This window comes from Engystomops pustulosus, chromosome 5, assembly GCF_040894005.1.
Source record: "Engystomops pustulosus chromosome 5, aEngPut4.maternal, whole genome shotgun sequence".
NCBI classification, from domain to species: Eukaryota; Metazoa; Chordata; class Amphibia; order Anura; family Leptodactylidae; genus Engystomops; species Engystomops pustulosus.
The window spans coordinates 13561869-13587526 of record NC_092415.1 but is presented as its reverse complement, the minus strand read 5'-3'; the positions used below and the strand labels follow the sequence as shown (position 1 = coordinate 13587526).

The 25658-nt window shown below is 45.5% G+C and overlaps 1 protein-coding gene across 10 annotated transcripts in view; it reads right to left on the bottom strand.

Moving 5' to 3' along the window:
- The window catches only part of CYRIB (CYFIP related Rac1 interactor B), a 130100-nt gene that overhangs the window by 15656 nt on the left and 88786 nt on the right, over nucleotides 1-25658 (bottom strand). For 4 of the 10 annotated variants that reach the window (XM_072151188.1, XM_072151190.1, XM_072151189.1 and 1 more), the window contains 3 exons: nucleotides 23457-23521; nucleotides 18698-18735; nucleotides 9447-9529 (listed from right to left, as the gene is read on the bottom strand). In XM_072151188.1, the coding sequence (XP_072007289.1) occupies nucleotides 9447-9519 (73 nt within the window). In that variant the 5' untranslated portion in view covers nucleotides 9520-9529; nucleotides 18698-18735; nucleotides 23457-23521. Of the gene's footprint in view, nucleotides 1-9446; nucleotides 9530-10155; nucleotides 10240-18697; nucleotides 18736-23456; nucleotides 23522-24540; nucleotides 24563-24627; nucleotides 24677-24724; nucleotides 24745-25658 lie in introns of those variants that run through there. The other 6 variants (XM_072151194.1, XM_072151193.1, XM_072151192.1 and 3 more) reach the window with 5 other exon arrangements.

Here is a 25658-nt window from a genome sequence, read left to right as displayed (position 1 = left end):
AGCACAACATTGAAAGGGAACTAAACCAAACCAAGTCACACTAACTAAACATATCTTTGAAAGCTTCTGTAATGCAGCAGTAAAACTATCCCTATATTGTTGCTCTCCATGCCTGTAAAGTTTCACAGTCTGTTTGTAAAGTTGACGCATCATCTATGCATATTTATGCTCTTCTAGCTCCGCCACATCTCCAGCTTCCTGATTGACATTGGACCTGCTTTCTCCACAGCCGAGTGACTCGGGTCGGCTACATCATCCCCCCCCCCCCCCTCCTTCAGGAATGAAAATGACAGTGGCTGTGTGTGATTCACTGAAGAGAATTCCTTAGGGAGGGAGCTTCTATCTCTTCTACAAGTCACACACAGCCAACATCTCTCTCATTCACCTCTCCATCAGGAATTCTCTTCTCACACAGCCAGCGTCTCTTTCATTGCTGAGGGAGGGGGGATTGATCTGGAGACACGGCTGAGCAGGAAGGACATGAACATGGGGGGGAGGGGGGGTGTCATGTGCATAGATAATGAGTCAACTTTACAAACCGACTGCGGAACTTTGCAGACAAGGGGAGTTACACTATAGAGTTTGAATGATGTATAATAGTAGTTTTCAAAGATATGTTTAGTTAGTGGGGGTTCGTTTAGCTGACAGGTTCCCTTTAACTAAACCTGTATGATGTAATGTTTCAGTGGCCCACTGGTGAAGACCACTATAGTCTATGCGACACCTACTGTCTAATGCCCTTCGAGATAAGCTGCTGTCAGAGTGTTCAGGGTGTCAATGCTCAATTTTCCCAACTTCGCCTCCAGCTCCACCACAATGGTCACTGCCCCTGACTCCACAGTCCTGTTTCGTGGTCCCTCTAGCAGTAATGAGATAAATATGGGCATTCCTTCCCAGTGCCTTATTCCTCTCATCTGTAGCAGAGGAGCTTTACTACTGAGCGTGTACATAAAGTGCAGCCACATCCATCTCAACTAAAAGCCTAAAAGAGGGGAGCACAAGCTGCGCTGCAGACCGGCATACAGCCTGTCAACGAGTTGTGGTACACACCCTACTAACAGTCCGAGTTTGATGATCGCTCCCATAACAGATGGACCTGTTCATTGGTGGAGGAGGCCAGGTAACGGGGAGTGCAGCTCAGGAGTCCACACTGCTACGGATCCTCTCCTGCCTCCTGACACTGGTTGTATGGACACAGAGCAGGCTATTATTATGTGCTCGGGGGGGGGGGGGTCTCCGCTATTATTATTATTATTATTATTATTATGTGCTCTGGGGGGGTCTCCGCTATTATTATTATTATGTGCTCTGGGGGGTCTCCGCTATTATTATTATTATTATTATTATTATTATTATTATGTGCTCTGGGGGGTCTCCGCTATTATTATTATTATTATGTGCTCTGGGGGGTCTCCGCTATTATTATTATTATTATTATTATGTGCTCTGGGGGGGTCTCCGCTATTATTATTATTATTATTATTATGTGCTCTGGGGGGGGTCTCCGCTATTATTATTATTATTATTATTATTATTATTATTATTATTATTATGTGCTCTGGGGGGTCTCCGCTATTATTATTATTATTATGTGCTCTGGGGGGTCTCCGCTATTATTATTATTATTATTATTATGTGCTCTGGGGGGTCTCCGCTATTATTATTATTATTATTATTATGTGCTCTGGGGGGTCTCCGCTATTATTATTATTATGTGCTCTGGGGGGGTCTCCGCTATTATTATTATTATGTGCTCTGGGGGGTCTCCGCTATTATTATTATTATTATTATTATTATTATTATTATTATTATGTGCTCTGGGGGGTCTCCGCTATTATTATTATTATTATGTGCTCTGGGGGGTCTCCGCTATTATTATTATTATTATTATTATGTGCTCTGGGGGGGTCTCCGCTATTATTATTATTATTATTATTATTATTATGTGCTCTGGGGGGGTCTCCGCTATTATTATTATTATTATTATTATTATTATGTGCTCTGGGGGGTCTCCGCTATTATTATTATTATTATTATTATTATTATGTGCTCTGGGGGGTCTCCGCTATTATTATTATTATTATGTGCTCTGGGGGGTCTCCGCTATTATTATTATTATTATTATTATGTGCTCTGGGGGGGTCTCCGCTATTATTATTATTATTATTATTATGTGCTCTGGGGGGTCTCCGCTATTATTATTATTATTATTATGTGCTCTGGGGGGTCTCCGCTATTATTATTATTATTATTATTATTATTATTATGTGCTCTGGGGGGTCTCCGCTATTATTATTATTATGTGCTCTGGGGGGGTCTCCGCTATTATTATTATTATTATTATGTGCTCTGGGGGGGGTCTCCGCTATTATTATTATTATTATTATTATGTGCTCTGGGGGGGTCTCCGCTATTATTATTATTATTATTATTATTATGTGCTCTGGGGGGTCTCCGCTATTATTATTATTATTATTACTATTATTATTATTATTATGTGCTCTGGGGGGTCTCCGCTATTATTATTATGTGCTCTGGGGGGTCTCCGCTATTATTATTATGTGCTCTGGGGGGTCTCCGCTATTATTATTATGTGCTCTGGGGGGTCTCCGCTATTATTATTATGTGCTCTGGGGGGTCTCCGCTATTATTATTATGTGCTCTGGGGGGTCTCCGCTATTATTATTATGTGCTCTGGGGGGTCTCCGCTATTATTATTATGTGCTCTGGGGGGTCTCCGCTATTATTATTATGTGCTCTGGGGGGTCTCCGCTATTATTATGTGCTCTGGGGGGTCTCCGCTATTATTATTATTATTATTACTATTATTATTATTATTATGTGCTCTGGGGGGTCTCCGCTATTATTATTATGTGCTCTGGGGGGTCTCCGCTATTATTATTATGTGCTCTGGGGGGTCTCCGCTATTATTATTATGTGCTCTGGGGGGGTCTCCGCTATTATTATTATGTGCTCTGGGGGGTCTCCGCTATTATTATGTGCGCTGGGGTCTGCACTAATATCTGCTCTGAATACAATATTTGGTTGCTGGGGTGGTATTTATTGCTGTACTGTGGTATTTATAGTTTCTGGGGTGGCATTTTGTGCTGTGGATGTTGGTACCTCTAGGGTGCTGGTGACTGATGCGCCCCTGGAAGTAGAGCTGTATGACAGTATGGCGTTTGGCCAGTTAATGTAGTTCGTCCCTGGCCTAAAACCTTAGATCAGGAATTGAACATTTTTATAATTTATTAAAGTTTGTGGAGTCTTATTCAGTCCATGTTATCACAACTCCACAGTCTTGTGAAAAACATGGCAGCTTTCTTCCAATAACAGCACCACACCTGACTGTGGTTAGTGCCGGTATTGCAACTCAGCTATAGAAATGAATGCAGCTTAGTGGGTAATACCACATACTACGCACGGTCAAGGGTGGCTCTGTTTTTGAAACAAAGCAGCCATGTTTTTCAACCTCCAGAAAACCCCTTTAAGACATACGGACAATAGGTTTTATTTTTGTTTTTATGGGTGCGATACGAGCACCCATTTCCATTTCATGGTACTGGAACGCGTTGGGTCCTATCACTACAGTTGTGGTTGAATTGTGGAAAAAAAAAAAGTTTTGGAAAGTACTGGGTACCATCTTCAGACCTGGTCCAAGCAGTTGTGGTCTCTGGCAGCAGCTTATCTCTCTCCTCTATGCTCTAATATGCTATACTATGGAGTCCTCCCCCCAGCTATACCTCTATATGACCTACACAGTCCCTACACAGGCGATGTCCCTGTACTGTCTACACTTGAGCGCCCTCAGTGGACGATCTTGGTAATGACATCAAAAGTTCCCAAACTTTTCCTCATCCTACCCCTGTGTCTATGATGGATATAATGGATTGTTGTCTTATGAATTGGGGCTCTGTACTTACAATAACAATTTTTAACCTGTATCTTTAAGCCCCTGGGGGTAATAATAAATCACTAGAGAAGGGAACATTGAGGAACATTGGGGCAACTTTCCATATAAAACATTCACGTTGAGCAATGAGATGAATACATGGATGAATCTGGATTTGGGTGATGATTATGTACTATCCCCCATGTGACCAATGCCCGGTGGAGTGCGAATTGTAGGTCCTTTGTGTTCACAGACGTGTAACGTTTAATAGACGTGGATTAGAAATTACTGAGAGGTCATCCCTTTAAGGAATGAGAGGGGGGGGGGGGGATTTGTAAGCTGCAGAAGACTGCTGTGTAAAGGAAACAGAAGCGGGTAAGATGGTACAGTAAGTAGCCATTGGTAAAGCAGCCCAGGGCATGCACCATACAGGACACCAGCAGTATGAGAGATCAGCCACATGGTCAAGACTTGTTTTACCCCAGGGGTATATAATACCCCGCACACATCTATCCAATTCACCCAATACAAACTCTGCAACAATCTTACTCCAGTCACAGGCTGCATACAAAACAGGCGCCTACTATGCAAAGCCATATGCACTATGAAGGCTGCCATAGAAGTGTTCTCTAATATGGATGGAGAATACAGGCTGCCACAGACGCGCCTGCGGCTCTGCATGCAGAATACAGGCTGCCACAGATGCACCTGCTGCTCTATATGCAGAATACAGGCTGCCACAGATGTGCCTGCAGTTCTATATGCAGAATACAGGCTGCCACAGATGTACCTGCTGCTCTGCATGCAGAATACAGGCTGCCACAGATGTGCCGCTGCTCTGTTTGCAGAATACAGGGTGCCACAGACGCGCCCGCTGCTCTATATGCAGAATACAGGCTGCCACAGATGCACCTGCTGCTCTATATGCAGAATACAGGCTGCCACAGATGCACCTGCTGCTCTATATGCAGAATACAGGCTGCCACAGATGTGCCTGCAGTTCTATATGCAGAATACAGGCTGCCACAGATGTGCCTGCTGCTCTGCATGCAGAATACAGGCTGCCACAGATGTGCCGCTGCTCTGTTTGCAGAATACAGGGTGCCACAGACGCGCCCGCTGCTCTATATGCAGAATACAGGCTGCCACAGACGCGCCCGCTGCTCTATATGCAGAATACAGGCTGCCACAGACACGCCCGCTGCTCTATATGCAAAATACAGGCTGCCACAGACACGCCAGATGCTCTATATGCAAAATACAGGTTGCCACAGACGCGCCTGCTGCTCTGTATGCAGAATACAGGCTGCCACAGATGCGCCTGCTGCTCTGTATGCAGAATACAGGCTGCCACAGACACGCCTGCTGCTCTGTATGCAGAATACAGGCTGCCACAGACACGCCTGCTGCTCTGTATGCAGAATACAGGCTGCCACAGACGCGCCTGCTGCTCTGTATGCAGAATACAGGTTGCCACAGACGCGCCTGCTGCTCTGTATGCAGAATACAGGTTGCCACAGACGCGCCTGCTGCTCTGTATGCAGAATACAGGCTGCCACAGACGCGCCTGCTGCTCTGTATGCAGAATACAGGTTGCCACAGACACGCCTGCTGCTCTGTATGCAGAATACAGGTTGCCACAGACACGCCTGCTGCTCTGTATGCAGAATACAGGCTGCCACAGACGCGCCTGCTGCTCTGTATGAAGAATACAGGCTGCCACAGACGCGCCTGCTGCTCTGTATGCAGAATACAGGCTGCCATAAATGTGTATGTATAATACAGAGAACACTGCCTTCTACCCCATTCACGTCACATCTCAGACTCCATTCTCTTCATAGCTGGGCATCGCTCACACACTGAGGAAACAAGTCTTGATTTTTTTTTGTTTAACCATCTAAAATAATGTAGAAAACTCCAGAAAACAACAAAATATAACGTAACACACAGGAAGATGAGAGAGCGATGGAGATAGAGCAAAGAAGACGCACATACAAGATGCTCCGGACACAAGCAGGAGGCCTCCCGGGCTGTTACCCAGAATCAGAACCAAAATAATCAGAATTTTATCATTAGTGGAGAGTGAGACTATCTACTGTTCTCTGTTATCAGCCTCCTCAGGCAGAAGATACTTTTAGTGTTATTTAATATCAGGGGATAACTGAGATTTTACAGATTCCTAAACTTTTCCTTTAAAATCGAGTAAAAACGAGGGAAGCCCCGGAAGTGAGCAACGTATAGTGCAAGACACCATGCAGCCATTCCCATCATCCACAGCGCCCCCTGCAGGTGTTAGGAGATAAAAGCGGTCACACAAAACACTGGAGAACAGCACACAACATGCACGACATTGTGCTAACAGGACCATAGAAATCTTCCACCCACAAAATACCTACATCAGACATCTGCAAATTGTGGCTAAACTGGTCCAGAACAGAAAATCCACATATTGCTGGACCATATAGAATTATACTCCAGAGCTGCACTCACTATTCTGCTGCTGGTGCAGTCACTGTGTACATACATGACATTACTTATCCTGTACTGATCCTGAGTTACATCCTGTATTATACCCCAGAGCTGCACTCACTATTCTGCTGCTGGTGCAGTCACTGTGTACATACATGACATTACTTATCCTGTACTGATCCTGAGTTACATCCTGTATTATACTCCAGAGCTGCACTCACTATTCTGCTGCTGGTGCAGTCACTGTGTACATACATGACATTACTTATCCTGTACTGATCCTGAGTTACATCCTGTATTATACTACAGAGCTGCACTCACTATTCTGCTGCTGGTGCAGTCACTGTGTACATACATGACATTACTTATCCTGTACTGATCCTGAGTTACATCCTGTATTATACCCCAGAGCTGCACTCACTATTCTGCTGCTGGTGCAGTCACTGTGTACATACATGACATTACTTATCCTGTACTGATCCTGAGTTACATCCTGTATTATACTCCAGAGCTGCACTCACTATTCTGCTGCTGGTGCAGTCACTGTGTACATACATGACATTACTTATCCTGTACTGATCCCGAGTTACATCCTGTATTATACTCCAGAGCTGCACTCACTATTCTGCTGCTGGTGCAGTCACTGTGTACATACATGACATTACTTATCCTGTACTGATCCTGAGTTACATCCTGTATTATACTCCAGAGCTGCACTCACTATTCTGCTGCAGGTGCAGTCACTGTGTACATACATGACATTACTTATCCTGTACTGATCCTGAGTTACATCCTGTATTATACTCCAGAGCTGCACTCACTATTCTGCTGCTGGTGCAGTCACTGTGTACATACATGACATTACTTATCCTGTACTGATCCTGAGTTACATCCTGTATTATACCCCAGGGCTGCACTCACTATTCTGCTGCTGGTGCAGTCACTGTGTACATACATGACATTACTTATCCTGTACTGATCCCGAGTTACATCCTGTATTATACTCCAGAGCTGCACTCACTATTCTGCTGCTGGTGCAGTCACTGTGTACATACATGACATTACTTATCCTGTACTGATCCTGAGTTACATCCTGTATTATACCCCAGGGCTGCACTCACTATTCTGCTGCTGGTGCAGTCACTGTGTACATACATGACATTACTTATCCTGTACTGATCCTGAGTTACATCCTGTATTATACTACAGAGCTGCACTCACTATTCTGCTGCTGGTGCCGTCACTGTGTAGATACATGACATTACTTATCATGTACTGATCCTGAGTTACATCCTGTATTATACTCCAGAGCTGCACTCACTATTCTGCTGCTGGTGCAGTCACTGTGTACATACATGACATTACTTATCCTGTACTGATCCTGAGTTACATCCTGTATTATACTCCAGAGCTGCACTCACTATTCTGCTGCTGGTGCAGTCACTGTGTACATACATGACATTACTTATCCTGTACTGATCCTGAGTTACATCCTGTATTATACCCCAGGGCTGCACTCACTATTCTGCTGGTGCAGTCACTGTGTACATACATGACATTACTTATCCTGTACTGATCCTGAGTTACATCCTGTATTATACCCCAGGGCTGCACTCACTATTCTGCTGCTGGTGCAGTCACTGTGTACATACATGACATTACTTATCCTGTACTGATCCCGAGTTACATCCTGTATTATACTACAGAGCTGCACTCACTATTCTGCTGCTGGTGCCGTCACTGTGTAGATACATGACATTACTTATCATGTACTGATCCTGAGTTACATCCTGTATTATACTCCAGAGCTGCACTCACTATTCTGCTGCTGGTGCAGTCACTGTGTACATACATGACATTACTTATCCTGTACTGATCCTGAGTTACATCCTGTATTATACTCCAGAGCTGCACTCACTATTCTGCTGCTGGTGCAGTCACTGTGTACATACATGACATTACTTATCCTGTACTGATCCTGAGTTACATCCTGTATTATACTCCAGAGCTGCACTCACTATTCTGCTGGTGCAGTCACTGTGTACATACATGACATTACTTATCCTGTACTGATCCTGAGTTACATCCTGTATTATACCCCAGGGCTGCACTCACTATTCTGCTGGTGCAGTCACTGTGTACATACATGACATTACTTATCCTGTACTGATCCTGAGTTACATCCTGTATTATACCCCAGGGCTGCACTCACTATTCTGCTGCTGGTGCAGTCACTGTGTACATACATGACATTACTTATCCTGTACTGATCCTGAGTTACATTCTGTATTATACTCCAGAGCTGCACTCACTATTCTGCTGCTGGTGCAGTCACTGTGTACATACATGACATTACTTATCCTGTACTGATCCTGAGTTACATCCTGGATTATACCCCAGAGCTGCACTCACTATTCTGCTGCTGGTGCAGTCACTGTGTACATACATGACATTACTTATCCTGTACTGATCCTGAGTTACATCCTGTATTATACCCCAGGGCTGCACTCACTATTCTGCTGCTGGTGCAGTCACTGTGTACATACATGACATTACTTATCCTGTACTGATCCTGAGTTACATCCTGTATTATACCCCAGAGCTGCACTCACTATTCTGCTGCTGGTGCAGTCACTGTGTACATACATGACATTACTTATCCTGTACTGATCCTGAGTTACATCCTGTATTATACACCAGAGCTGCACTCACTATTCTGCTGCTGGTGCAGTCACTGTGTACATACATGACATTACTTATCCTGTACTGATCCTGAGTTACATCCTGTATTATACCCAGAGCTGCACTCACTATTCTGCTGCTGGTGCAGTCACTGTGTACATACTTGACATTACTTATCCTGTACTGATCCTGAGTTACATCCTGTATTATACTCCAGAGCTGCACTCACAATTCTGCTCTCTGTGAAATGATGCTAGATATATTAGCAGGCTTTAGTCAGTGAAAGATTTCATGGCCTCGAAAACTGAATAGACAAGTAGTAGCAGACAGACGCTGAGTGCAGAAGGACAGATGCAGTCTACGGCAGGCAGAGAGAAGTAGATATATAAAATCATATTCTCACTTTCAAAATCAAGGAAAAAATTTGGCCCTTGCTCAAGATCTGTGCATGTCAATACTTTAAGAAGGTTCCCCATGTTAAGATACCTGTCGAGACAAGAATGAGAAAAGACAGAGCATGTCTTCATCAGACAGAAATTACAAGGAGGAAACATATGACATTAGGTGGAGGACAAAGCTTGGCCAACGAGGCCTTCCACTCCCTGGAGAACCTGAGGAACATAGACATGGAGGACATCACCAAAATTAGTTCCCCAACACATCAGCAGTGGTGCCATGCAATGGTCCACCAGACTGGATGAACCTAGGACCTTCTAGCTTACCATGGTCATCACAATGTACCAACGATGGTCCAACGATGGACTTGGAGGTGAGTAGGTGCCCTGCATGGTCACCACTGTTGAGTGTCACATTTCCCAAATTAATACACAAGAGTTTTGATCACAAAGGACCCTCAATGATTCGATGAAGAGCTAAAACCTGGGATCGGGCAAGCGATGGAGATGTCATGACCAGTGTTGGGTTGTCACTGTACACAAAGCCATGGGCTTGCCCATCCCTGGTCTCCTGGATGATGAGGATGTCCTCAATCATAGTGATATCATGCAACTTCTTATTTTTGGGGGTGGATTTTTTGTTGTCCGTGTCTTGTTCTCGGGGGGTGAGAATGAGCACGGGTTACCAGCTGTGGAGGGAGCATCTGCGAGACTTACTTTCAAAATCCAAGAAAAAATGAGCGGCATTGTGGTCTAAGTCTCGGGTTAGCACCTTAATGAGATTACCCATGCCAGCCAAACCTAAAAATAAAAAATGGCAGCGTCATTCACTTCCAGTAAGCGGCTGGCAGTTACAGCTTCCTCTCTCTTGTGGTTTCCTATGTGTGTGCACATGGATGGGGGGAAGAATGGCCTCCTCCTCCTCCTTCACAGCGAGGCCCCCAATACACTGTGGTCTCAGGAAGGAAAAAAAGGCAAGTTATTACACAACACAAATGTGACATCGGAGCAATCGGGGCACCACCGCATGGGACATCACGACTTTCACTAATACGGGCAACTGACCTGGTGCATGAAAAGTTATAGAAAAACCCAAAACGTTTAACGAAGATGAAAGGATACAAAAAAAAAAACATGGCCACTAATACACGAGTACCTGGTGCAGCCCGCCCACTAATACACGAGTACCTGGTGCAGCCCGCCCACTAATACAGGAGTACCTGGTGCAGCCCGCCCACTAATACACGAGTACCTGGTGCAGCCCGCCCACTAATACACGAGTACCTGGTGCAGCCCGCCCACTAATACACGAGTACCTGGTGCAGCCCGCCCACTAATACAGGAGTACCTGGTGCAGCCCGCCCACTAATACACGAGTACCTGGTGCAGCCCGCCCACTAATACACGAGTACCTGGTGCAGCCCGCCCACTAATACACAAGTACCTGGTGCAGCCCGCCCACAAATACACGAGTACCTGGTGCAGCCCGCCCACAAATACACGAGTACCTGGTGCAGCCCGCCCACTAATACACGAGTACCTGGTGCAGCCCGCCCACTAATACACGAGTACCTGGTGCAGCCCGCCCACTAATACACGAGTACCTGGTGCAGCCCGCCCACTAATACACGAGTACCTGGTGCAAGCCGCCAACTAATACACGAGTACCTAGTGGACCCCGCCAACTAAGACATGAGTACCTGGTGCACCCCGCCAACTAATACACGAGTACCTGGTGCAAGCCGCCAACCAAGACATGAGTACCTGGTGCAAGCCGCCAACTAATACATGAGTACCTGGTGCAAGCCGCCAACTAATACATGAGTACCCGGTGCAAGCCGCCAACTAATACATGAGTACCCGGTGCAAGCCGCCAACTAATACACGAGTACCGGGTGCAAGCCGCCCACTAATACACGAGTACCTGGTGCAGCCCGCCCACTAATACAGGAGTACCTGGTGCAGCCCGCCCACTAATACACGAGTACCTGGTGCAGCCCGCCCACTAATACACGAGTACCTGGTGCAGCCCGCCCACTAATACACAAGTACCTGGTGCAGCCCGCCCACAAATACACGAGTACCTGGTGCAGCCCGCCCACAAATACACGAGTACCTGGTGCAGCCCGCCCACTAATACACGAGTACCTGGTGCAGCCCGCCCACTAATACACGAGTACCTGGTGCAGCCCGCCCACTAATACACGAGTACCTGGTGCAGCCCGCCCACTAATACACGAGTACCTGGTGCAGCCCGCCCACTAATACACGAGTACCTGGTGCAAGCCGCCAACTAATACACGAGTACCTAGTGGACCCCGCCAACTAAGACATGAGTACCTGGTGCACCCCGCCAACTAATACACGAGTACCTGGTGCAAGCCGCCAACCAAGACATGAGTACCTGGTGCAAGCCGCCAACTAATACATGAGTACCTGGTGCAAGCCGCCAACTAATACATGAGTACCTGGTGCAAGCCGCCAACTAATACATGAGTACCCGGTGCAAGCCGCCAACTAATACACGAGTACCGGGTGCAAGCCGCCAACTAATACACGAGTACCGGGTGCAAGCCGCCAACTAATACACGAGTACCTGGTGCAAGCCGCCAACTAATACATGAGTACCTGGTGCAGCCTGCCCACTAATACATGAGTACCTGGTGCAGCCTGCCCACTAATACATGAGTACCTGGTGCAGCCTGCCCACTAATACATGAGTACCTGGTGCAGCCTGCCCACTAATACATGAGTACCTGGTGCAGCCTGCCCACTAATACACGAGTACCTGGTGCAGCCTGCCCACTAATACACGAGTACCTGGTGCAGCCTGCCCACTAATACACGAGTACCTGGTGCAGCCCGCCCACTAATACACGAGTACCCGGTGCAGCCCGCCAACTAATACATGAGTACCCGGTGCAGCCCGCCAACTAATACATGAGTACACGGTGCAGCATGCCGACTAATACATGAGTACCCGATACAGCCTGCCCACTAATACACGAGTACCTGGTGCAGCCTGCCCACTAATACACGAGTACCTGGTGCAGCCTGCCCACTAATACACGAGTACCTGGTGCAGCCCGCCCACTAATACACGAGTACCCGGTGCAGCCCGCCAACTAATACATGAGTACACGGTGCAGCATGCCGACTAATACATGAGTACCCGATACAGCCTGCCCACTAATACATGAGTACCTGGTGCAACCCGCCCACTAATACATGAGTACCTGGTGCAGCCCGCCCACTAATACATGAGTACCTGGTGCAACCTGCCCACTAATACACGAGTAAATGGTGCAAGCCGCCAACTAATACACGAGTACCTGGTGCAGCCTGCCCACTAATACATGAGTACCCGATACAGCCTGCCCACTAATACATGAGTACCTGGTGCAGCCTGCCCACTAATACACGAGTACCTGGTGCAGCCTGCCCACTAATACACGAGTACATGGTGCAAGCCGCCAACTAATACACGAGTACCTGGTGCAGCCTGCCCACTAATACATGAGTACCCGATACAGCCTGCCCACTAATACATGAGTACCTGGTGCAGCCTGCCCACTAATACACGAGTACCTGGTGCAGCCTGCCCACTAATACACGAGTACATGGTGCAAGCCGCCAACTAATACACGAGTACCTGGTGCAGCCCGCCCACTAATACATGAGTACCCGGTGCAGCCCGCCCACTAATACATGAGTACCCGGTGCAGCCCGCCCACTAATACATGAGTACCCGGTGCAGCCCGCCCACTAATACATGAGTACCCGGTGCAGCCCGCCCACTAATACATGAGTACCCGGTGCAGCCTGCCCACTAGTACATGAGTACCCGGTGCAGCCTGCCCACTAGTACATGAGTACCCGGTGCAGCCTGCCCACTAGTACATGGTTTCATGGTTTCCAGACATTTATTTCTCTACAAATGGGTGTAGAGAAAGCAAAATTACTAGACATCACTGGAGTGACGTATACTCATCTGGTATTCCCACACCAGTGGGTAAAGGGTTAATTAAATTTTACTGTAAACCGTAAAGGTCTAAAAAAAAAAAAAAAAAAAAAAGATTTAGGATAAAAATATCAGCGGTGTGAGAACGGTGCCGACCGCATGGTGGTTTGGGGTATTGTGTACTGTTATAACACCTGCTGTCGCCCCAATATTCACCCTCCCTGTATATTAGGACACCTGGTGGAGCGGCCTCCTGATAACATCTAACTATAGGACGGGTCGTGTGGTTATAAGAATGGGTTAATGGGTCACTGGATCTCTATTCCCGGCAGGGGCTACACTGCACAACACATGCAAACTGTAACTGTGTGCATCAGGAGGACGTCTCCAGGGCTGCGTTCACACCAGCATCATGCACACATATCAGCGGAGCTTAACTGTTCTAACACAAGGCTCCAAATCCCCTCCCAATATCAAATAGTTAATTTGGTAGAATAATGGATACTGGGTTTACAGAGCACAGCAGTGTGAGGATATTCCTGCAGAGCACATGGAGAATCTGCAATCCTGGAATATAAATCCTTATATCACAGTCCTGCTGCTACTAACAACATACAAAAGAAAGGTCTAATTACACATCTTTCCAGGGACAGTACATAACACTAGCTGCTGACTGTATGGTCACAGTGAATTCCCCATCTTTCCTATGATCCTGAATGACATGCCTATCTATGTACAATATGCAGTGAAGGAAGAGCAGCGGGCATGGCATATAACCATAGCAGCCTGGATGTTTTAGTTAAAGGGGCAATGCACTCTGGGCCCCATCAGGACATGGGCAGCAATGGGTCCTCAGAGAAGCTGTGCTGCAGCCCGGGGTGCGGAGGGTCTTCTCTAATAACAGTAGTCACCATCCCCTGACAGGGTCCGGAGCAGGCAAACAGGAGGCCGCGCGGCAGAGGCAGGTTATGGGAACGTGACCCGCCAGCCAAGGACACAATGATAAACTTGACCTAGTTCTGTGGGGTAAGACATACGGGACGCCACGTCCGATTAGGATCACATTCCCGGCCCCAGCCTTGTGGGGACGGATGATGACGGGCTCCGTGTCAGGAGCCGACAGGCGGAAAGCAGATACACGAGCCCAAAACAAGCCTGGCACGCATGCCCTGCACGCTGCCAGCATCATGGGGGGAGCATGCTACATCATTACAGGGGGCCGCATCCCGAGGGCTGACTGTGCAGGGAGCAAAGGGTTACAGAAAGGCTGCAGCAGGGGGATGAGAAACCAGAGGACCCCCACCGAACTACAAGTGGTCAGGCATCACAGGGGGCTGGATATACCAACAAGTCCCCGCCAAATTATAGTCTGGTATAGTAAGATCCTCCAATAGTCTGGGGCACCCCGAAACTGGTTATAGAAGAAGCCCACCCAATGGTCCAATATAGCAGGGTCCTCCAATATCCATGAGCACCCACTAAATGATTATAGTAGGGACCCACCCATATGTCATGTATAGCAGGGTCCTCCAATATCCATGAGCACCCGCTAAATGATTATAGTAGGGACCCACCCATATGTCATGTATAGCAGGGTCCTCCAATATCCATGAGCACCCACTAAATGATTATAGTAGGGACCCACCCATATGTCATGTATAGTAGGGTCCTCCAATATCCATGAGCACCCAGTAACGGTTTAAAGTAGGGGTCCACACATAGGTCATGTATAGCAGGGTCCTCCAATATCCATGAGCACCCAGTAACGGTTTAAAGTAGGGGTCCACCCATAGGTCATGTATAGCAGGGTCCTCCAATATCCAGTAGCAGCCACTAATTGGTTATAGTAGGGGTCCACCCATGGGTCATGTATAGAAGGGTCTCCCAGTATCCAGGAGCACCCAAAAACTGCTATTTGGGAACCCACTCGTTGGTCATGTAAAGCAGGGTCCTCCAATACCCAGGAGCACTTAGTAACTGCCGATATTAGGGACACATCCATAGGTCACATATAGCAGGGTCCCTCAATATCCAGGAACACCCAGTAACTGCCGATATTAGGGACCCACCCATGGGTCATGTATAGCAGGGATCCTGCAAAGGCTGAATATACAACACAGAATAATGGAAAGGTCTCACTGTAAATTGTGTAAAAAGGTGTAAAAACTCTTCACATGTAAAAATCCCAGCAGTGCAGGGTCACACACAGGGGAGGGAGGTGCTACCAGAGCCCCTCCAAGACACAAGAAGGGTGGAGGAACACTGACATCTAGTGGCGAGTTTGGAGAAGACACTGCAGACACACTGCAATCTAATCCGTCAACTCTTACTAAGCATATTACTAAAATATGATTATACACCCCTTCTCTCCACAACCAGTAACAGAGGGAACCACAGCACATAATACAAGGCAAAGCGTCCGCCATATAAAGTATTATCTCCCTGTCCAGCAGTGGGAGTATATGGGGAACCAGAGGATTATTAAGGGGAACCAGAGGATTATTGGGGGGTGACAGGAAGTGGTTCCATATTGTGAAGACATTAGGATCAATGAATAAAGCAGCATTTCTAAGACAATTACCGAATATACTCGAGTATAAGCCGAGACCCCTAATTTTACCACCAAAAACCTATTGACTTGAGTATAAGCCGAGACCCCTAATTTTGCCACCAAAAACCTATTGACTTGAGTATAAGCCGAGACCCCTAATTTTGCCACCAAAAACCTATTGACTTGAGTATAAGCCGAGACCCCTAATTTTACCACCAAAAACCTATTGACTTGAGTATAAGCCGAGGGTGTAGTATACCGCCAGCCCCCATGTAGTATACCGCCAGCCCCCATGTAGTATACCGCCAGCCCCCATGTAGTATACCGCCAGCCCCCATGTAGTATACCGCCAGCCCCCATGTAGTATACCGCCAGCCCCCATGTAGTATACCGCCAGCCCCCATGTAGTATACCGCCAGCCCCCATGTAGTATACCGCCAGCCCCCATGTAGTATACCGCCAGGCCCCATGTAGTATACCGCCAGCCCCCATGTAGTATACCGCCAGCCCCCATGTAGTATACCGCCAGCCCCCATGTAGTATACCGCCAGCCCCCATGTAGTATACCGCCAGCCCCCATGTAGTATACCGCCAGCCCCCATGTAGTATACCGCCAGGCCCCATGTAGTATACCGCCAGGCCCCATGTAGTATACCGCCAGCCCCCATGTAGTATACCGCCAGCCCCCATGTAGTATACCGCCAGCCCCCATGTAGTATACCGCCAGACCCCATGTAGTATACCGCCAGACCCCATGTAATATACCGCCAGCCCACTGCCAAGCGCATGAAAAATAAAAAAAAACCTACTCACCCCTCCGGTGTCCGAATCGTTGGCGCATGTCCCGATCTTCAGCGCTAGGCTCCCGGCGGGTCCTCTTCTCTCTTCTGTAGCCGGCAGATTGAATCCATGCATTCTGCCGGCGGGCGTGCACTATGATGCGGCGGTGTCGCCGCTGATGACGCCAGCCTCGCGGGAGCCTCGCGCTGAAGATCAGGACCTGCGCTAATGATCCGGACACCGGAGGGTGAGTATTAAGTTTTTTATTTATTTCTTGACACGTGTATAAGCCGAGGTAATTTTTTTCAGCACATATACACGAGTATATACGGTAGGTATAATACAATAAACCCTGACTCTAGCGCCTCCTGCTGGAAGAACTATTAACTATTTATAAGTTAATGTCCGACCCTTCTCATAGGCCTCTCACCCTGTAAAGTGACCCCTGCAATGCACCGATGAAGAATAACACCAAGAACCCAAGGCCTGTATAATGGGATGGACATTGACATTTTAACCAAACAGCCCAATTGGCTGAGAATGTGTTCATTTTCATGTGATGTACAGCACAGAGGTCACATGGTGTGGACTGTATACATTATAATGGGCCAGATCTGTAATAACAGACATAACACCAGGATAACAATGGTGGAACACCAAGAAGAAAGGCAGACGCTCTCCTCATCTCAGCACATCTTATAGGGAGGTAGAAGTGTCAGGGGTCGCCCCATATAGTGTATAATATAGTCTACACCTCTGATCCCATATTATAGTATAGGCAGAGACAATCTTACTCATCCTGTATTATACCCCAGAGCTTCACTCACTATTCTGCTGGTGCAGTCACTGTGTACATACATGACATTACTTATCCTGTACTGATCCTGAGTTACATCCTGTATTATACCCCAGAGCTGCACTCACTATTCTGCTGCTGGTGCAGTCACTGTGTACATACATGACATTACTTATCCTGTACTGATCCTGAGTTACGTCCTGTATTATACTCCAGAGCTGCACTCACTATTCTGCTGCTGCAGTCACTGTACATACATGACATTACTTATCCTGTACTGATCCTGAGTTACATCCTGTATTATACTCCAGAGCTGCACTCACTATTCTGCTGCTGGTGCAGTCACTGTGTACATACATGACATTACTTATCCTGTACTGATCCTGAGTGACATCGTGTATTATACCCCAGAGCTGCACTCACTATTCTGCTGCTGGTGCAGTCACTGTGTACATACATGACATTACTTATCCTGTACTGATCCTGAGTTACATCCTGTATTATACCCCAGAGCTGCACTCACTATTCTGCTGCTGGTGCAGTCACTGTGTACATACATGACATTACTTATCCTGTACTGATCCTGAGTTACATCCTGTATTATACCCCAGAGCTGCACTCACTATTCTGCTGCTGGTGCAGTCACTGTGTACATACATGACATTACTTATCCTGTACTGATCCTGAGTTACATCCTGTATTATACTCCAGAGCTGCACTCACTATTCTGCTGCTGGTGCAGTCACTGTACATACATGACATTACTTATCCTGTACTGATCCTGAGCTACATCCTGTATTATACCCCAGAGCTGCACTCACTATTCTGCTGCTGGTGCAGTCACCGTGTACATACATGACATTACTTATCCTGTACTGATCCCGAGTTACATCCTGTATTATACGCCAGAGCTGCACTCACTATTCCGATGTTGGAGTACAATATACAGTGACTGGTTATAGACTATTTCTGTACAATAGTTGTTGGCAGTCAGCATCTTCTTTACACGTTGATAGACACCATGTAGTTGGGGTGAAAGAACAAGTTTTAAGATTACTTTATAAAGTGAATCTTTTAAATTTTTAACAAAATCAGCTCCTAAAGGGATCAAGAATTTCCTTTAATACATCCCCCTCCTCCGTGTATCCAACATTGTAGACGCGTTGCTCACCTACGCCCAGTGTTGTACTTGATGTATCGGCTCCCAACCTGAAAAACACAATACATCATATGTTAAATATAAAGGTCAGATTCACACCAAAACCAGCAGGGGGCGTTAACCCTCAGTATCGGGACCTTATACCTAAAGTCCTGGGGCTTGGTCTCCACTCACATCAATTGAATTCAATTCTCTATTCATCATGAATTTTATTTTACTTTATTCCAAATTTGCATCCCACGGCAATCACATCCAAAGCTGCAGTGACAATATTTACCAGTATTCCCTCAGGATTGTGATTGCAGCTCTGTGTGCTTGTCCCTGTCTCATACTCTAGTCACATCCAGAGCTGCGTTCACAATCCGGTTATATTTCGATACAAATAAAGTTTTCCTTAAGCATTTTGTTAACTAGTTGTAAAACTGTAGTAACTGAATAAGACCACAAGGTGTCAGCAGAGTGTACAGCAGGATGATGCACGGGACCCCTATGTCTGTACTTTAGGGTCACTCTTGAGCTGCTGGGATGGGGGAGAGAGATCTAAGACCTAAAATAGATCTATAAACGCTATGTAATACTTTAGGTTGAGGATCTAGTACAGATTTTGCTTAAAAACACCCAACCAGCATAGTGATATACCTGATTCCAGCAGCAGGGGGCAGTGTGAGCCCATCATATACATAACACCTTGGCTGCTGTTCACATGCTGAAGTACATGGATCCATCCAGGCTACACCAGTGACTCCCCTACAGGTCTATATTATATACACTAGTTCTACAGACTGTATCACACAGGAAAGGATTAGATACAGCAGTTCAGCAGATGGAATCACACATGACGGGCTTAGATACACACATCAATATGTAAGACTATACAGGAGACTACAATCCCATACTGTGTATCACATTGTAAGCTTAAATACACTAGCTTATGAGAGGGTATCTAACTAGAAGCTTAGATACACTGGTTTATCTGATGGTATTACCCATTACTGTATAAACTTAAAGCAAACCTATCACCAGGAAAGTCAATTTTAGCTGCTGACAGGTTCCAATGCAGCTTAGATACGGTGACATATCAGACAGTATCACATATGATAAGCTTAGATACGGTGACATATCAGACAGCATCACATAAGATAAGCTTAGATACGGTGACATATCAGACACCATCACATATGATAAGCTTAGATACTGCGACATATCCAACAGTATCACGTATGATAAGCTTAGATACTGCGACATATCAGACAGTATCACGTATGATAAGCTTAGATACTGCGACATATCAGACAGTATCACATATGATAAGCTTAGATACTGCGACATATCAGATGGTATCACATATGATAAGCTTAGATACTGTGACATATCAGACAGTATCACACATGCTACGCTTAGATACTGTGACAAATCAGACGGTATCACACATGCTACGCTTAGATACTGTGACAAATCAGACGGTATCACACATGCTAATCTTAGATACTGTGACAAATCAGACGGTATCACACATGCTAATCTTAGATACTGTGACTTATCAGAAGGTATCACACATGCTAAGCTTAGATACTGTGACAAATCAGAAGGTATCACATATGATAAGCTTAGATACTGTGACTTATCAGAAGGTATCACATATGATAAGCTTAGATACTGTGACTTATCAGAAGGTATCACATATGATAAGCTTAGATACTGTGACTTATCAGAAGGTATCACACATGATAAGCTTAGATACTGTGACAAATCAGACGGTCTCACATATGATAAGCTTAGATACTGTGACTTATCAGATGGTATCACATATGATAAGCTTAGATACTATGATTTTTCAGAAGTTATCACATATGATAAGCTTAGATACTGTGACTTATCAGAAGGTATCACATATGATAAGCTTAGATACTGTGACTTATCAGAAGGTATCACATATGATAAGCTTAGATACTGTGACAAATCAGACGGTATCACACATGCTAAGCTTAGATACTGTGACAAATCAGACGGTATCACACATGCTAAGCTTAGATACTGTGACTTATCAGAAGGTATTACATATGATAAGCTTAGATACTGTGACTTATCAGAAGGTATCACATATGATAAGCTTAGATACTGTGACTTATCAGAAGGTATTACATATGATAAGCTTAGATACTATGATTTTTCAGAAGTTATCACATATGATAAGCTTAGATACTGTGACTTATCAGATGGTATCACATATGATAAGCTTAGATACTGTGACTTATCAGAAGGTATCACATATGATAAGCTTAGATACTGTGACTTATCAGATGGTATCACATATGATAAGCTTAGATACTGTGACTTATCAGATGGTATCACATATGATAAGCTTAGATACTGTGACTTATCAGAAGGTATCACATATGATAAGCTTAGATACTGTGACTTATCAGATGGTATCACACATTTATAAACTGACTCTACAGAAAGTATCACACATACTAGCTTAGATACAATAACTACAAAAAGCACAAACACATGATAACCTCAAGTATAAAAGCTCAGAATACAGCGTCATGATAAGCTTAGATACACTGCTTAGGAGATGGAAAGACACAAGATGAAATATACATCTCAGCAGACAGTATCACACAGGATGGGATTAGATACACAACTATGCAGACAGTATCAAACAGGAAATTATTAGATACACAGCTCTGCAGACAGTATCACACAGGAAAGGATTAGATACACAGCCCAGCAGGCAGTATCACACAGGATAGGATTAGATACACAGCTCAGCAGGCAGTATCACACAAGAGAGGATTAGATACACAGCTCTGCAGACAGTATCACACAGGAAAGGATTAGATACACAGCTCAGCAGAGTGTATCACACAGGAAAGGATTAGATACACAGCTCAGCAGTCAGTATCACACAGGAAAGGATTAGAGAAACACAGCTCTGCAGACAGTATCACACTTGATAGGATTAGATACACAGCTCAGCAGAGAGTATCACACAGGAAAGGATTAGATACACAGCTCAGCAGTCAGTATCACACAGGAAAGGATTAGAGAAACACAGCTCTGCAGACAGTATCACACTTGATAGGATTAGATACACAGCTCTGCAGACAGTATCACACAGGAAAGAATTAGATACAGCTCAGCAGACAGTATCACACAGGAAAGGATTAGAGAAACACAGCTCTGCAGACAGTATCACACAGGAAAGGATTAGATACACAGCTCTGCAGACAGTATCACACAGGAAAGGATTAGATACACAGCTCTGCAGAGAGTATCACACAGGAAAGGATTAGAGAAACACAGCTCTGCAGACAGTATCACACAGGAAAGGATTAGATACACAGCTCTGCAGACAGTATCACACAGGAAAGGATTAGATACACAGCTCTGCAGAGAGTATCACACAGGAAAGGATTAGATACACAGCTCTGCAGAGAGTATCACACAGGAAAGGATTAGATACACAGCTCTGCAGACAGTATCACACAGGATAGGATTAGATACACAGCTCAGCAGTCAGTATCACACAGGATAGGATTAGATACACAGCTCAGCAGACTGTATCACACAGGATAGGATTAGATACACAGCTCAGCAGGCAGTATCACACAGGAGAGGATTAGATACACAGCTCAGTAGACAGTATCACACAGGAGAGGATTAGATACACAGCTCAGCAGATTGTATCACACAGGAAAGGATTAGATACACAGCTCTGCAGACAGTAGCACACAGGAAAGAATTAGATACACAGCTCAGCAGACAGTATCACACAGGAAAGGATTAGATACACAGCTCTGCAGACAGTATCACACAGGAAAGGATTAGATACACAGCTCTGCAGAGAGTATCACACAGGAAAAAATTAGATACACAGCTCTGCAGACAGTATCACACAGGAAAGGATTAGATACACAGCTCTGCAGACAGTATCACACAGGAAAGAATTAGATACACAGCTCTGCAGAGAGTATCACACAGGAAAGAATTAGATACACAGCTCTGCAGAGAGTATCACACAGGAAAGGATTAGATACACAGCAATGCAGACAGTATCACACAGGAAAGAATTAGATACACAGCTCTACAGACAGTATCACACAGGAAAGAATTAGATACACAGCTCTGCAGACAGTATCACACAGGAAAGAATTAGATACACAGCTCTGCAAATATTATCACGGTCTGCTAAACCAGTGTATCTAAGTTTTTAAAAAAGTGATACGGTCTGCCAAGGCGTGTATCTAATCCTATTACGAGATACTATCTGCTTATCTAATCTAATCCTTTTCGGTGTGATACGGCCAACTGAACCAGTGTATCTAATCCTAATATGTGTGATCATTTCTGCAGAGGTGATGTATCTAAGCATATCATGTGGGATACTGTCTGCTAAAGCAGTGTATATTTGTTTACTATAAGTATCACACAAGAAATGCTTAGATACATCACCTCAGTAGAAATGATCACACATAATAGATTAGATACACTGGTTCAGTAGACAGTTTTCTGCATGTTCACTTAGATACTGTATCCCGAGCCACCGTATCAAAACATAATAGCTTAGATACACAGACTCGGCAAACAGTACCACATATGATTAAGTGTTCTTTATACAAACATGGACAACCCCTTTAAGAGTGTTAGGCTGGAATCTGTGTGTGGGGGGGATGCCGGCTGACACGACGCGCTGGACAGGTCTGTGCACGCCGTTCTGGGTACGCAGCCTGACGTGTGAGTGGAGGACAGCTGAGCAAATATTTACCAGGAGATGAGAGGCTCCTCAAGTGCTTCCGAGAATCTGCGGACACCAGAGCGAGGCGGCAACACCTGCAATAAGAGACAAACCACAAGGTGTCAGACACTAGGATCAAAGCTGCAAACACAGGTCCTGGGAAAGCTGGGTGACAGCCAAAAAGGCTGCAGGTAGTGGCCACTCAGCTTTCCCACACCCCTGAATAGACAGCGTGTTTATTACTGCAACAATATGGAATACAATCGACATAAATCAGCTCATATGCCAATCAGGGTTACAGGAAAGCTGTGTGACAATCAATATGGCTGCCAGCACCATGCCTAGCTAACACAGAAGACAGAGATGTATCAAGGTACAATAAGGGGCGATACAATAATCAGGGCTTTAGGAAAGCTGGGTGACCACGGGCTGCTTTCACAGTGACCACAGTAATTGTCACCCAGCTTTTCCCAGTGTCCTGAAAAACCACCACACAGACAGAAACCGACGTAGAAGAGAGGGAATTATCAATGGACAATAAGGGCTGATACATCAGTCAGAGCTATAGGAAAGCTGGGTGGCCATTAATAAGGCTACACCACAGTGACCACAGTAGTTGTCACCCAGCTTTTCCCAGTCTCCTGAACAACCATTACACGTAGACAAGGACTGACACAGAAGAGAAAGAATTATCAAAGGACAATAAGGGCTGATACATCAATCAGGGCTATAGGAAAGCTGGGTGGCCATTGATAAGGCTACACCACAGTGACCACAGCAGTTGTCACCCAGCTTTTCCAGTTAACCACTGTGCCTAGACTAATAATGCAGAAGAGAGGACGGTATATAAGCACAACCGGGCAGAAATCTATGGCTCCATGTCTCCAACTACACATTATTTCCTTCCTATGTGAACACGCCCTTAAAGGGGATGTCCAGGACCAGACAAAAAGGGGCACAAATCAATGTTTATCAAACTCTTGTAGTAAAACAGGGGGAAAAAAATTATATTATGACATATTGTGTTAGTATTGTATTGTTATTATACTTTATGTTATATTATCTGTTATAATATAATTCCGCAGTTCATGTCTTCAGCAGAAAAAATCCTCACCCCCGGGATACAAAGAAATCTGAGTGACTGATCCCAGATATGAAGTAGAACCGGTTCTGTGTCGGCGGGCCCCCACCCCCCTCGTACCTGCAGGGGCCACTTATCTGCCGTCCTGCTAATGGAGGAAGGAGAAGAGTTTTCACTAATAGTCACCATCTGCCTGAAGTAACCAATCAGAGCTCACCTTTCATTTCCCCACAGATCTCTGCCCCCCAAAGTAGCCAATAAGGGGAGATTTATCAATAGTGCCTGAGAGCAGAACTGTTCTAGTTGCCCATGGAAACCAATCAGGGCTCAGCTTTCATTTTCCCACAGCTGTTTACAAAATGAAAGCTGTGCTCCGATTGGTTTCCAGTTTTACCTCAGACACTTCTGATAAATCTCCCCTCGTCGGCTTCCATTTGTTCAGCACCAACCAGAGCTCAGCTTTCATAGTTACTGTTCTATCATAGGGTTATGGCAACCAATCAGAACTCAACTTTCATTTTTCCACAGCTGCAAGAAGTAACCAATAGCAGCTCAGCATCTATTTTCCTGCACTTTGAGGTGCTCGGCCAACCAGAGCTCGGCTTTCATGTCCCCACAGCCAGTTACAGCTCCACTTCCATGTTATTAGTTCTCTCAGTGCACCAATCACAGCCAAGCAGGGGAGTACACAGTCGCAGGGTGCGCCTGAGGTAGGTGCGGGCTCTCTTCAGCACTTAAAGGAAATCTACCACGGTATGCAAATGTGCCGGAGGGGCTCCAGGCTCCAATAACACCTATGGAACCTGGCGCCCCTTAGGCTCATTTGCATTCAGTCCTTCACCCTGGTGGTAGATGCCCTTTAAGGAAGCAATGGGTATGACAGGGGGGCTGTTATGAAGTTATTATGAATGGGGGGGGGGGGGTAGTTATTAATTATATATTATTGAGGGTCCTTGTGTATTATTTAATATTTTATATATTAAATATATAATATATATTATATATATATAGGTGGCAGTGTGTTTAGTTTTATGGAGTGTTTTTTTAGAGGCACAGTGTGGAACATAACAGTTATCCAGGGGCTACCATAGTTTAATAACGGATATATTTTTAGAGGCACAGTGTGGCAAGGAGCTGGCTGACACATCCAG